General features: G+C 59.8%; 6 protein-coding genes across 6 annotated transcripts; 3 read left to right on the forward strand and 3 right to left on the reverse strand.

Moving 5' to 3' along the window:
- Positions 1-891: 891 nt before the first annotated feature.
- Positions 892-1,877, forward strand: BKCO1_2000122 (btb poz-like protein; the record flags this gene model as incomplete). The annotated part of the gene is made up of 2 exons (XM_020272311.1): positions 892-1,034; positions 1,106-1,877. 2 exons carry the CDS (start codon positions 892-894, stop codon positions 1,875-1,877), a joined length of 915 nt encoding a protein of 304 aa, XP_020134948.1.
- A 2,053-nt stretch (positions 1,878-3,930) lies between these two features.
- On the reverse strand, positions 3,931-6,046 carry BKCO1_2000123 (flocculation suppression protein; the record flags this gene model as incomplete). The annotated part of the gene is made up of 6 exons (XM_020272312.1): positions 3,931-4,763; positions 4,817-4,886; positions 4,941-5,287; positions 5,336-5,403; positions 5,459-5,557; positions 5,613-6,046. 6 exons carry the CDS (start codon positions 6,044-6,046, stop codon positions 3,931-3,933), a joined length of 1,851 nt encoding a protein of 616 aa, XP_020134949.1.
- A 918-nt stretch (positions 6,047-6,964) lies between these two features.
- Positions 6,965-8,959, forward strand: BKCO1_2000124 (f-box domain protein; the record flags this gene model as incomplete). Its single annotated transcript, XM_020272313.1, has 4 exons — positions 6,965-7,023; positions 7,342-7,507; positions 7,567-8,210; positions 8,266-8,959. 4 exons carry the CDS (start codon positions 6,965-6,967, stop codon positions 8,957-8,959), a joined length of 1,563 nt encoding a protein of 520 aa, XP_020134946.1.
- Positions 8,960-9,329: 370 nt separating this feature from the next.
- Positions 9,330-10,251, forward strand: BKCO1_2000125 (xanthine phosphoribosyltransferase 1; the record flags this gene model as incomplete). Its single annotated transcript, XM_020272314.1, has 3 exons — positions 9,330-9,362; positions 9,603-10,135; positions 10,191-10,251. 3 exons carry the CDS (start codon positions 9,330-9,332, stop codon positions 10,249-10,251), a joined length of 627 nt encoding a protein of 208 aa, XP_020134947.1.
- A 518-nt stretch (positions 10,252-10,769) lies between these two features.
- Positions 10,770-11,711, reverse strand: BKCO1_2000126 (uncharacterized protein; the record flags this gene model as incomplete). Its single annotated transcript, XM_020272315.1, has 1 exon — positions 10,770-11,711. One exon carries the CDS (start codon positions 11,709-11,711, stop codon positions 10,770-10,772), a length of 942 nt encoding a protein of 313 aa, XP_020134944.1.
- An 875-nt stretch (positions 11,712-12,586) lies between these two features.
- On the reverse strand, positions 12,587-13,952 carry BKCO1_2000127 (pyruvate dehydrogenase e1 component subunit beta; the record flags this gene model as incomplete). The annotated part of the gene is made up of 4 exons (XM_020272316.1): positions 12,587-12,994; positions 13,047-13,110; positions 13,161-13,571; positions 13,714-13,952. 4 exons carry the CDS (start codon positions 13,950-13,952, stop codon positions 12,587-12,589), a joined length of 1,122 nt encoding a protein of 373 aa, XP_020134945.1.
- Between the last annotated feature and the right edge of the window lie 330 nt (positions 13,953-14,282).

Genomic DNA, 14,282 nt, shown 5'->3' on the forward strand with positions numbered 1-14,282 from the left:
GGTGCGGGCTGGGCCGTGTGATGGTCAGCGGGCCTGCCGGCCTGTGCCTTCCTGTGCCTGCCCCTGACGCGGCCAAGGCTGCCGTGCCGCCCAGCTGCGGCTTCGCGGCTTCCCCTCTCGCGGCACCGGCTACTCCTTGACTGGTGACTGTGCCGCCCTGGCACATGATTGCGCGTGATACCGCGTCCCCCGGCGCGCGTTGGCGTCGGCCTCCCTTGCAGCCACGAACCCAAACCGCCCAAATCGCCGCCCAGGCAGCACATGCTACCGCGTCCGGCCGACGCGTGCCGCCGGACGCGTCTCGCGCTGACTCTCATGAGTCGTCGCTTTCCTCTCTCGCCCGCCTTCGCATGCCGTCTTATCGCGAGGCTGGGGGCTGTACGTCATCCCTGCCAATGGCAGCAACTTGATCCTCGCATCCCTGCCGCGAGTGTGGGCGCAGCTGCCGGCGTGCGCTGGTACCACGCGAATAGGCAAACGCCTGCCAGCCCGACTCTGCCCAGCCCTATACAAATTCCGCCCAATTGCATCGCCAGCCCCAGGCCTTCCCGCTTGGCGGCTGGCAGCAACAGCTAGCCAGCGCTTATTTATCTCTGCCTGGCCCCCCGGCTCCCGTCGCTTTCCTCTCCACGTCTTCACCCGCAGCCCTCAAGCTCCTCAACTCCCGCTGGATCTCCCCGATCTTGGCAGAGCGACCTTTTCGTCCGAAGTCATCGCTTCTGGAGCTTGCCACCATTGCCAACCACGGCTGCGCATGCCTGTCCCGACGGCGGTGTGAAGCGTCGAACTAATCTCCCACGCTCTTTTCGATTGTCTGTCGCCCCGGTCGTTTCTGTTCCCAAGTCCACCGTCTCTCGTTTCAAACGGTCTTTCTCTTCGGTGCTTCCCAACATGTTCAAACGGTCGTTCACTTCTTCCCAGGGGACGAAGGACCGCGTGAGCAAGGTCAGCAAGCAGCAGCCGAAGAGATCGTTTCGCGAAGAGACCAAGCAGAGGATGCTCGAGAAGCTGGAGAGCCCGAGGTCGGTGGGCAGGTATGTCGATCCCCATTCATTGCTGCCCAGGCTCCCCGTGTGGCTCCCGTTGCTGACTCGTTCGCCGCCAGCGGTTCGCCCAAGCTCACAAGCGCCATCATCACCGTGGTCATCGGCCGCGACCAACGGCTCTTCGCAGCGCACGAGGACGTGCTGTGCCACTCGCCGTTCTTCCAGGCGGCGCTGCAGGGCCAGTTCCTCGATGCGTCGCCCAACAAGCGCATCATCCTGCCCGACGAGGAGCCCGAGATCTTCTCGTGCGTGCTCGAGTACCTGTACAAGGGAGACTACACGCCCCGCCTGCTCCACGACAAGCGGCGCGGCTCCTGGATGCTCGAGGGCGCCGAGGTGGTCCCCTCAACCCAGACAACACCGGACCTGAACAATCCACAAAACAACACCAACGGCGGCCGAGGAGGAGGAAATGCCGAAGGGATGCAGCAGGGCGCCAGCAACAGCATGGCGACCATGTTTCACGCGGGCGAAGGCGCCGTGCTCCTGCGGGACACGGTGGTGTACTGCGCGGCTGAGCGGTACGGGCTGGCTGAGCTCAAGCGGCTGGCGCTGCGCAAGCAGGGCCTGCAGTCGGGCATCGACGTCGGCACCGTGCTGCGCTCGGCCCGCTACGCCTACGCCCACACGCCCGACACGGACTCGCGGTTGCGCGCCCACTACCTGGCGCTGATCATCCGCAGCCGCCGCACCTTCAAACGCAGCGGCACTATGCAGCAGGAGATGGAGATGGGCGGCAAGATGTTCTTCGACCTCTTCGTCGCCATGTGCAACCACATCGACGACATCGTCGACATTGGCAACGCCAAGTCGCCCAAGTCGATCATCTAAGGTGTGGCTGGAAACTGCATGTCGGCGACCACAGGTCGTCCGGACATGGATTCAAGGAAAACCTTTTCACTTCCAAAGATTGCTAACTCCCCTGCTCGGGGCGGGGGCCAACACATCGTTATCCAGATTGACAACAAAGCGCAGGCAGTGTTCCGCCGGACGAGGAGGGTCGCCATCTCCCCCGGATCGAGAAACTCACCTGTCGCCCCCATGCTCCCGAGTAAGGCTAGGTTTTCGGGACGGGATAGGAGTTCAGGTTGACAGCTCGAGTTTTTGATCGATTCACCCCACTCCAAACAGAGATTGTCACAGCATGAGGCAACACGAACTCTTGTAGCCTCCTCGCCCAGATCCCCATAGTTGATGCTTTGTCGTCGCCACTCCAGAAAGAAAAGGGAAAGTACCAGGAGGAAAAAAAAATTTACAGCTCGATCGTGCGTCTGCGACCCACTGCCATGGACTGGCTTTCGTTTGTATTTTTCTTTTCTCTATCCTCTCCCCGTTCTTCTGCGTGCGCGTGGGTCTTTCGAAAAGACTTCACTATGGCTTGCTTTCAACCACATCTCCCATCTATCTGTTATGAGTCGGCCGGCTTGCGAATTTAGCGTGGTTGGGACTTGCACCATGATCTCCAGGCGCGAAAGGGGACCGTGTTCATTTAGTAGTGTCTTTTTGGTCCTTGTCATGTCCCTTGTCACGACGATTCCGAGTCTTCTCTCTTATGCCACGGGTGTCGGTAAAACCTGCGTTTGAAGGAAGTAGGCGGCGCGCGGAATGGTTAGTCAAGAAGCGCGAGGTGGATTTTAATCACTGTAGCTTGCGTAGTTTACTCCAATAGAACAACCTCGACCGCCGCACTCAAACGTTTTACTGAGCTAGTGTTGTCATCTGAAGTCTTAGAGTACACTGCTAATAACCTGGATACAATGTCCGTCCTTACATGGAACTCTCAAATGGAGATACACACGTCTAGATGTTGGAATTAAGATGAAAGGAGCATCCCCGTCGTCACTTGGAGTTTTAAGATATAAAGAATAGGAGAGCGCGTTGCCCATTGACATTCATCCTATAAGAGGAATGAGAGCTAAATATCAGGGTCTTAAGAGTCCTACAATAGCTCAGGTTTCGTAACGCAACATCAAGCATGCCCGCGTTCCCGGTAGAGCATGTGCTACAAATCATTACACCAGTCTTCACTGGCACTATTCTTGAGCGACAGAAAACCAAGAGTGCTTAATTTTGAACAAGGCAGTATACATGCAGAAGGAGAAAACATTTCTCTCTTCTCTTCATGCCACACTGGCAGCCTCCACTCTTAACCGCGGCTTTGATCGCTTTCCACTTGACTCTCCAGCTCCCCCGCACATGCTGCATGAACCCCCTTCCTCCCATCCCAAGAAAAATAAAAATAAAAATAAGGGAATGAGAATGTGCCATTGACTTTCCTATTGTTTCAACGTGGCACAAACCCGTAGAGAAGCCAATGACAAGCGTACAGCCCGGTTCAGTCCTCAAGGTAAGAAACAAAAGCAAGCAGTGACGGCAGGAGTATTCTCTCGTCAACTCAGTTTACAGACCCACACGCATCTGATCATCTTGGTGATCCTATTTCCCATAAGTACAACCCCAATGCTATTTTCGTGGCTGTCGTCCATGCCATACCTTCTTTGATATGGATAGGAATCAATGAAGGTAAATGCCGCCCTAATGGTGTAACGAGAATACTCGGCCTTCAAACTACAGAATATGACACCCACAGGGCCTCTCGACCGCTCGATTGCCCAAAGAAAAAAAAAAAGAAATTGACCTGCGACTATGGCGCGAGGATCAAATGAGGAATCCAGAAATCCTTCCCCAAATACTCAAAGCAGCCCAGCCCAGGAAGCCCGTCTCAGAAGCACATCATCAACATGGCCATATGCATGTGGCCGGGATGATTGCTAATGTAACGAGTAAGCGACTTTCAAATACTATCGTGGACCTGGAAAATTCCCGAAAATCTCGATTCGGGATGGATAAAGAAATGAGAAGAAACGAAGAGACCGAGCTTCATTCATAGGAGCCTCTTCCGCTTCAGATCGCCTTGCGGCTCGTCCTCGTCCGGCCGTTCTGCGGTTTCCGCCGGGTTCAACAGTGAATGCACGTTCGATGCCATGCTCGATCGTCTGGTCGGAGGACCCGGTGTGTCGATGCCGCGGAACGGAAAACGCGCCCCTGGGAGAGTCCACCCAGCGTCGGGATTCAGTGTCGAACTGGGTTCGTTAGGTGGAGGCGTTGCGTTTCGTGAACCTGGATGTTGCCTGGGACCGCGCGTTATTTCATATTGGGCCAAGGCGTTCCTAAGTTGCTCATCGCCACCGAGGGGAGCCCTGTGTGGTGACGAAGGCCATGGTGTGGAATTGTGACCAGACGCGTATGGTGAGTGAGATGGCGGCGGCGGCGGAGGCGGCACCCAGCCATGTAATCGAATATCCGCAGAAGTATGCCTCCGGGAGAGGTTGGGTGGTGGTGAATTGGAATCAACATTGGCAAGTGGATGCTGGATCTGGGGCGGCGGCGGCGGCGGCGCCTGCTGAACCGGTGGCCGCAACGACGATGGCGAATAGTTGCCTTGGGTGATCGAGCCATACCTCCTGGGCGACACGACCTGCAGGTGGGGAGGCACGGCGGTTTGCGGGCCCCTGTAAGACCCCGGTCGCCCGACATCTGCTAACGATGGCCTTCGCTGGTCGTTCTGAGGCATCTGCCGGGGGGATGCTGGCGCCATGCTGTCGCTCTGCAAGTTGGAGAAATACTGGGAGCGGGCGGACTGAATGTTTTCTTGCTGTTCGTCCATCGATCGGAAAATGTCCGACTGTCTTGCAATCTCATTTTGCATCATGGTTACTTGGATGAGTCAGTTTGGGTATGCCGTCTTTGTTATGAGTGAGGAAACATACCATCCTTATGTATCTGATGCTCCGGGTCAGGGACCATGGCCTTTATGCAATTGGAGAGCTCATAATTCCACTGTGGCTGTGGGTAAGTACAGGAGCATTGAGGGGCGGGATCAGATTGACAAACCTGGTGGCAGCGCATCAGGCTTTCCGTGAGCACGTTGCATCTTTGATTGACGTATGCATAACTATCTTCGGTCCGTGCGAGCCGAGCATGCATATCGTAGAGGCTGTGCTCGAGCATTTGCAGCCGAGACTCTACGGGATCAGGCATGGGCTCTACAGGAGCGCCCGAGGACGGAGCTGCTGTTTTGGGGCCAGTAGAAAAGGAATCACGGTGTATGAGAGCATGCCGCGAGGCTCGCCGCTTGATCTCCCTCAGGCCAACGAGATCCCCTCGCTTAAAGTTGCCATTGCCGTGCTTGAACTCCCAAAGGGGAGAATCGGGGGAGCCGGTGTGGAAAACGTCGCTCACTGCATCGGATCAGCGGGCAATCGGCAGAGCGGGGGCGTGGGACGGACCTTTGTGAAAACCGTACATGTTCAACTGTCGCACAAATGATGAAATATTGGTGTGTTTGAAGTAAGAACTGTCAATGGCATTAGCACTGGCCAAGCCAGCAGCCGGCCCAATCGGAGACGTACGAAAGAACTTTTGAGAATTCATTCGACGGCGACATGACAAAACTTTCGTTGGTGCTGGACCACGATATCAAATGCTGGATTGACTGGTCTTCGAGCATGCTGAGCCGAGTCAGTTCCGGCCCCTGTCTCAGCCAACGACGTTTGATTCACATACTTGTAGAGCTTGTGGATGAAGGCAGTTTGTACAACCTTGGGCTGCTGCGCTGCCGCGGCCGCACCGATGCCCGGGCCATTGCTGCTACCGGCGCTAGTGTTCCCGTTGGTGGTGTTGTTTGCCGCGGCCGCAGTCGCGTTGGACGTGGGCGCTCCGCCGGTGCTGTTCTGCTGTTGGTTGCTGCTCTGGCTGCTGTTGTCCGGCTCCGACTGGTTCCCACCGTTGCGGTCCAGGGCCGGGCTGGGCTGTGACGGGGGAGCCGCGGACGTCGAGTTCGAGGGCGTGACGTCCATTGGGTCTCCTGCGGGGACCGGAGGGGTCAACGAGGAGGCGGCTGACGACGACGGGAGGATCGGTATTGTCTTGTGCATACCTGGCGCGAGGGTATCGGCGGCGAACGGGCTGCGCCTGACGGATTCGGCGCCGGAAGCCATCGTGGCGATAGCTGTCGCAGGGATTTCAGAGGGTGCCGGGGTGCGTCGAGGCGTTGGATGGGCGGGCCAGCTCGCAGCAAACACGTATAAAGCTGCGCGGCGTCCTCGAGCCTGTCTGCTTCATCGGCCAGCACTCTTCTAAGAATGACGACGTCGACAGCGCGCGGACAGCTCACGGCATCCTACGGCGGACAGCGCGGGCAGACGGCGGTGCCGAGGGCGGCTGCCAATGGGCTGGCGCAGGCGGGTGCGCTGGGGCGCGGCGGTGGTCGCGGGCGGGCAGCTGGAGCGAGTGCGGACGGACGGCGGCGCGCGTGTTCGAGGGCGCGATGGCCGGGACGGGCAGGTCTGTCGGTTGGCTGGAGTCGCGGACTCGCAGGGTCGGCGCGGGTGGTGGGCCCAGGGGATAAGGGTCGCTGGGATGTGCGGGGACCTGGAGCTCCCGCGGGCAGTGGTCCCGGCAACAAGAGCTGTGTCTGCAGGCGCGGTCGCGCGGTGCTAGGAGGCTCGGGCGGGCATCTGCTGCGACAAAGGGGGCTGCGGTGGTGCTGGGTGGGACGCGTGACGGCCGGGGCAGCTGCGATAGAACGGGGCCGGGCTAGCAGGAGCAGCTTCGCGGCTTCCACTGTGGAGGTGCGTCTGCGAGCATCAGGGGAACCACCTCGATCCAGACCGCGCAGCCCAGCGTGCACCTCGCGGCTGTACAACTGCCCCCCCCAGCTGACGCCATCTGCTCAACGCCGCCTGAGCGTCCTGCCTGCCCCCGAGTGCCCGCTGCCGCCCTGCTGCCCTGCCGCCCTGCCGCCCTGTCGCCGCTCTCCCCGGTCTCTCCTCAGGCGCCCGCCGCCCGCAGCCCGCCGCCCGCAGCCCGCAGCCCGCAGCCCGCGGCCGCCAGTCTGGGCCCGCGCGCGCGCAGGCATGGCGCACCTGGCCCGCGACTTTGCTGAGCTGCCCACCCCGGCCGCGCGCCGAGCGGCGTGAGTGCCCGCCTCCCTCTCCCAGCACGTTGTCGTTCAATTAAGCATATCACGTCTTCGCTCGCCTATCCAGCTGCAGCGTCACGCGTGCCCAAACAAATCCAGCCTGTCTCGCCCGCCCTGTTGCCAGACCCCGCGGCCGCCGATCAGCCCTGCAGTCGAGCCATGCTCCGCGCCCACTGGCGCCCTGCGGCTGCGATGCCCGAGGGAGCCTGCGGCGGAGCCTGCGGCATGGCCTGTTCGCGCATGCAGACGCCCGCAAGCCCGCAAGCCCGCCGTGGGGGAGACGTTGACCTATACTGATCACGCTTGTTTTAGATTAGACGCCATTGTCGACCGCCTCACCACGCCCGAGTGGAGGGAGCTGCTTGCGCGCCTGCGCCAGCGCGACTTCCGCTGTGACGTCGTCGGCGCCTCGCCCGTTGAGCTCGTCGCCCACATCTTCCGCTTCCTCCCCCCGCACGCCCCCTTTCTGTACCAGCGGGTATGCGCGCCGAAACCGTCTGCTGCGGCTGCAGTGTGCAGTGTGCTGACCGCGGCCAGGTGAGCCGTCAATGGCAGCGCCAGCTGTCCTCGTCCCACGTGACCGGCTGCGCCATTGACAGCTGGTACTCCGACGACGACCGCAGACTGGCCGGCGAGGCGGCCGGGTTGTATAGCAATCGGCTGACGGTGCAGAAGTGGAAGGCGGACCACGTGAAGCGCTTCCGCGAAGGCCGCCCCTACCACGGCACCTTCTACTACGGCACCTGGAACGTCAAGCTGACTGCTCCCGACCGCGGTGAGTTCCCGGAAGCCGACTTCGCCCAGGACACGCTTGCGTGGAAGGTGCTGAGGAGAATTGAGGCGTTCAACTTTCGGACTGGGGAGCATCACTCCATCATGACAGATGCCCGCGAGCAGATCGGCGCCATGAAATTGACCGAGAGTCTTGTTGCCTTCTTCACACTGTTCTCCCGAGTTTGCCACATATATGATCTTCAGACAAAGGAACGAACTCATTTCACACTCCACAACCAGAACTTGGACGTGTTTGCTGCCCAGGGCCGGACGGTCCTCGTGGCCTCCGAATCTCGCAATCCCTCCTGGAGCACCCGCTTGAACATCCATCTTTGGAATGCTGTTGAAAGACGCACGCGTTCGTTTGAGATCAATCGAGTCCGCCTCGTCGACGAGGGCCGGCCTTAGTCAGTGAAGCCAGAGCGTGATTCCCACGGCCGCCCGTACTGACACTCGTCACAGCCAGTACATGCCCAAATGCGTCGTCATCGACGAACGCACCCGCTCAGTGGTGTGGTTCTTCTGTCTTCGCAAAGAGACCAAGAATTGGCTTTCGTTCGAACGTTGGTCGTTCGAGGGAGTCCTTCTGGGAAGGTATGAACACAGGGAAAGTGTGTCGGTGTACTCGCTGCGGACGGCGGATATACGACCGATGGACTACGAAGGCCGCTTGTACCACATCAAAACCCCGGTCCGACCATTTGGGTACCGTGAGGAACCCGTCTTCGCACGCACCATGACCACCATCGTCTTCGACAACGAGCTGAACCAAATCTCCATCAAGACATCCAACGACGCTCTTGGAGCGTTCCGCAATGAGTACTTCAGGAAGATGCCTTTCGACAAGTTCACAATCTGTCTTTGGAAAGACGTCATGCTGTACATGCCGCCAGCCGTTACTGACGAGGAAGCTCGCACGAAAGACAGCACCTGGGGCCCGCAGACGTATCAGACGCTGGAGCGACGGGGGATTCACCACGGGATCATGGACATCCCCGACGACATGGCGCTGGAGCACAGTGGCATGCCGGGAGACGAGACTCTGCTGGGGAACGAGCACCTGTTGGTGCTGATTCGGCGCGGCTACTGTGCCGTGTGGTGCTTTGATCCGCATCTGCAGCTGCCGGAGCGGGTGCCTGTAGACGACCCGCTGTGAGCGAGGGCGGCCAGCCAGGTGCTTCAGCGCTTCAGAAGCCAGGCAGCAAACGCCGTCAGTCCAGCCAGCAGACGGGAGCCAAGCGATGGGCTTCTGTTCGGCCGGGCGGTGGAAGCTGGGCAGCCAATCAGAGGGCGGGCGGAGGGCGAAGGTTCCGGAGGGTTGGGGGTTGGAATTGGCCGAAGGGAGGCTTGGCTGTGATCGGGGCCGGCCGCCAGAGTGGGGATTTGGCTGCGAGAATCCATGTCCGTGCCCCTCGTGCGCTTCCACCAGTAAAGTAACAGCGCCGGCCGACTACATTTTTATTTTCTGCCTGTACAACAGAAAAACTGCCCCCCCGCTTCGCTGCCTCTCGAATCCGCTGCCCACCATGGTTGAGAAGATCTACGTTACCTACAACGAGGTCAGTTGTCTGTCCGTCTCGTGTGCCGCCCCGCCGCTCTTTTGCCCACGCGGTGCGTCATAGCCAGCGCGGCGCGCAGAGAAAAGCAGCGCCACGACGGACCGCACCCTGCCTTCTGCGCTGCTCGCGCTCTTCCGCCGCGTCGTTTTCGTCTCGGGCCAGGGCGCAGGTCAATGGCGAAAACGGCCGAGTACAAGTCTCGAGAGCGCAGGCGCTGACGACGGGTTGGGTGCTTTCTAGGTCCACAAGCTGTGCCAGAAGTCGGCAGACACGATCCTCAATGAATTCAAGCCCAACCTCATGATCGCCATCGGCGGCGGCGGTTACGTGCCCGCGCGCATCCTGCGCTCCTTCCTCAAGAAGCCCGGCAGCCCCAACATCCCCATCCAGGCCATCGGCCTGTCGCTCTACGAGTCGCTCGGCACCGACAGCGAGGTCGAGGCCCCCGGCACCAAGGTCACCCGCACCCAGTGGCTGGACCTGTCGTCGCTCGAGATGGCCAACCTGATTGGCAAGCATGTGCTGATCGTCGACGAGGTCGACGACACCCGCACCACGCTCGAGTATGCCGTGCGCGAACTCGAGAAGGACGTCGAGCTGGCCACCCAGAAGCTCGGCCGCTCCGGCGAGAAGACGACTTTCTCCATCTTCGTCCTGCACAACAAGGACAAGACCAAGAAGGGCACCCTGCCCAAGACCCTGATGGACGGCGGCAACTACATCGCCGCCCAGACCGTCGGCGATGTCTGGATCAACTACCCGTGGGAGGCCATGTAGGTCGCTCCTCATCCTGCCAGGCCCGCCGCTTGACTGACTCGCTGGTTGCAGGGACATCGACGAGCACGACCGCCTGGCTGCGGAGGCTGCGAAAGCGAAGACTTCAGCCTAAATATAATGACTGGCATGTGAGACCTGAGGCCCAAGGCGCAAGGCGGAACCAAGAGGTCAGGAGAAAAAAAAAATGGTCTGGGATCCGTTTCACCTCTACACATTTTCTTCGTGGCGTTAAAGAGCAAGAGAGCGAAACATTGGATGATTTGGCATAGACGTCAGACAGGAAAGTCAAGTTTTATAAGAACGCAGCTCGAGAATGATAGCTGCTTACTACAAAGGCTGACGGAGAAAATGTTTGAGTCGCAAATAAAGCACCATGGTGCTGTCATAACTGACTTTCGAAAGCAAAAGTATAGCTTACATGTACGGCGCTGTGGGCTGCTCTTGTTGCAATGGTTGCTTCCCAGCACTTAGGAACACGCATACCATGGCGCTGTCTTCCCCACTATCAGTTGGCCCTTGTACCGAGCCGACAGGCTCAGTTCTTATCTCTTAGTCCTCAGCTGAAGGTAAAATACACGTTCGAAACTGGAGCACACAGAAGAAAAAAACACACCTCAGACCGCCCCCCTTTCACAACCAGCCAAACAGGTCCGCCTGCGACGCATCCCCGCCGAACGCTCCGAAACCGACGCTCTCAGCACCCATCAGCTCCACCGGTGGCGTCAGCAACTGCTGCTGCTGCTGCTGCGTGCCCGCGTCCATGCCCACCCCCACACACGCCCCTGCCCCCACACCCCCAAGATCCCCAAATATATGCGCCGCCAGCTCCTCATCGGTAAGCGTCTTCATGACCATCGCCGCCGGCGGCACGCCGGACACGGCACTACCACCACCACCACCATCGCCAACACCCCCAACCCCAGTCGCCGCACTCATCACACACCCTCCCCCCATCGACGCCGCCACCGCCGCCGAGAAGGGCGGCGACAAAGCAGACGACGGTGGTGACGGTTGTGATGATGGCGATGACAACGACGACGACGACGACGACAACATTGGCCGTTGGAGTTGAAGTCGCTGCTGCTGCTGCTGCCACTGCTGCTGTTGCCGCCGCCCGGCCTGTCCGCCGCTCGCGAGCAGACACGGGACGCGGACGTCCTTGGGGTCGCGCCCGCACACCGGACACGCCTTGGTCGGCGCGTGCTCGTACTGGTTGACGCCGGTGAGGCAGGGCGCCAGCACGGCGGCCGCCTTGGGCGTGGCGGCGGTGCATGCGCCGCTGGCCGCCGGCCCGGCGGTTGAGGATGGGGGATGGTGGTGGTGGTGGTGGTGGTGGTGATGGTGGTGATGCTGAGAAGGAGGAAAGGGTTCTGAGTTTCTGTGTGGCGGCGGTTGCTGCTGCTGCTGCTGCTGCTGCTGCTGCTGTGGCGACGTTGGTGATTCCGGTAGGGGTGGTGATGATGATGATGATGATGTCTCCTCTGTGTGGAGCTTGTCGGCTTGGTCGCAGAAGCGGGTGCGCATAGGCTTCATGTGGCCGCAGGGCCAGCAGCCGACGATGACGAAGCACATGGTGTGCCAAGGGGTTTTTTCTTCCTTTCTTTTTCCTCTCCTTTTTCTGTGAAACTGGCCGACTGACTGACTGACTGGCGGGTCTGTACGTCGCGGACTGTGGTGAAGCGGCCAGTGACTTGTGCTAGATCTCTGAAGGGGGAAGGTCTGATTGGCTGATTTAGGCTGCTTGCTGGCGTGGTTGGCAAGCAACCTGTCGATGTAGTGACGTGTTGAAGGTGACTGGAACGAGCGTTTGAAAAGACGAGCAAGCTATCTTAGCATGAACGACTATGCGGGTGAAAAGACCGCAAGAGAGGGCGAAGCGTAGTAGCAAACAAACGATGCGGATTTTGCGTATGGGTCGCTTTGCAAAGCTTGTCTACGAATGTGACCGTGGACTTAAAGGAGAGAAAAAGAACCGCGATTGCTTGCTGGTAGCATCACAAGATAAGGGAGGTACGAAATCACCTCGGGACTTTATATCGATTGCTCTGTCGAAGGCCAAGTGATGTGTTTGGAGGGAGGCATGCTCGGAATCTTGGGTGGTTTGCCTGCATCCATAGTTCTGACTGCAGCAAACGGGATGGCTCGGGAGAGTAGCAAACGCAAGCGCACGTCTTCAGTATTGAGGGCGAGTCTGGGGCTCGGAAAGGGTGATGGTCACCGCTAAAGCACTTCCACTTGCGCCACACGTGCTTCAAGTTAGGTATCCTAAGTACAGGGGAAAACGGGGGTTTGATGAAAAGGTGAGGGTCGGGATGGGTCGCAAACGCGCAACGCTAGAAATACAGTGTTTTCCCGCGCCGCCGAACTAACAGCCAAGAACGTTCTAGATTGGTCATGCAGAAGAAAAGGAGATAAGGGAATAAGTTGGTTCACTGGCTCCCTGCTTTTTACACCCTCAGCAGCTTAGCCGCATAGTCAACGACCAAAGACTCCGTAGGGAAAGCCATCTCCTCAAGCTTCTGCGCGTAGGGGGTGGGAACCTCAGCGCCAGTGATGCGGACCGGAGGAGCCTGGAGGTAGTCGAAGCCGTACTCGCAGGCAAGGGCCAGGATCTCGGCACCAACACCGAACGACGGGAAGTCGGAGGCGACCGACATCAGGTGGCCAGTCTTCTTGACCGACTTGATGATAGCCTCGACATCGAGGGGCTTGATGGAGCGAAGGTTGAGGACCTCAGCCTCGACGCCGTACTTCTGCTTCAGCTGCTCAGCAGCAGCCAGCGACTGGCCGACGCAGCGGGAGAGGGTGACGATGGTGAGATCCTTTCCAGGGCGCTCAATCTTGGCCTTTCCGAACTGTTCTCGCTGTTAGACATGATCGCCGAGCTTCTGGGACTGGGTTTCGTACCGGTAGAACGAAGTCATCCTTCTGAACCTCCTCGCTCACAGGGAAGGAAAGACCGTACAGAAGCCTGGCGAACTTTAGCCATTGAAAATTGCACGCAAAATATGGTCAACCTACTCGTTCTCGAGAACGACAACCGGGTTGGGATCACGGATAGCAGCCTTCAAGAGGCCCTTGGCATCCTCCGCGCTGTAGGGCGCAACGACCTTGAGACCGGGAATGCTGCCGTACCAAGCGGAGTAGTCCTGCGAGTGCTGGGCGGCGACACCGGCGGCGAAGCCGTTGGGGCCACGGAAGGTGATGTTGCAGGGCTGGATGCCGCCGGACATGTAGTGGGTCTTCGCGGCGGAGTTGATGATCTGGTCGATGGCCTGCATGGCGAAGTTGAAAGTCATGAACTCGCAAACGGGGTGGAGGCCAGCGAGAGCAGCGCCGACGGTCAGACCGCAGAAGCCGGACTCGGTGATAGGCGTATCAATGACCCTCTTCTCGCCGAAGCGGTCGAGCAGGCCCTTGGTGACCTTGTAACTGTGGCGCAGAAGCTTCTGTCAGCATCGCCATCTGGTCAATGGACTGGGTACCGATTCCCGCGCCCCAGAAAGGCCCGGAGCGCGGCCAATGCGTGTACTCGAGCCTGGTCGGGAGCGCATAAGCGCAGGCGGGCACTCACGCTCCGTTGTACTGCGCAACCTCCTCGCCCATGACGAAGACCTTCTCGTTCCTCTCCATCTCCTCAACCATAGCCTCGTTGAGAGCCTCACGGACGGTCATCTCCTTGGCTCCGCTGGGGGTGGCATAGCTGCGCAGGGCAGGGAAAGCGGCCTGGGGGCGGAAGGCGGAGCGAACGGTGGTGGGCCGCGATGCCGCCAGCAGGCGGGAGGCGGGGCGGAATAGCCTTGCGGCGGACATGGCTGAGCAGGAAGGGGAAGAGGAAGGAGGGAGGGAGCCGTGGAGCGATGAGGCGGCTGGGGGGTGGTGGTCGAGGAAGAGAGATCAGCTCGAGTTGTTGGGTGCGCGGCGAAGATTTCCGCGATGCAACAACTCAACCCGGCAGGCCGGCTCTCCGACCACGCGCGCCCACTGCCGCGTTGAGCCGCCCCGCCAACACTGTCGCCGCCCACTGCGCCATTGCAGCCTGCTGCACCGCAGCCCGCCGCTCGGCAGGCGCCCAGGCTGTCTGCGCGGTGCGTCGGGGGCTCTGCCAGGCCCTCAGCGCTTCCTCGCGCGCTGCGGCGTGGC

Source organism: Diplodia corticola (genome assembly GCF_001883845.1).
Source record: "Diplodia corticola strain CBS 112549 chromosome Unknown scaffold2, whole genome shotgun sequence".
NCBI lineage: Eukaryota > Fungi > Ascomycota > Dothideomycetes > Botryosphaeriales > Botryosphaeriaceae > Diplodia > Diplodia corticola.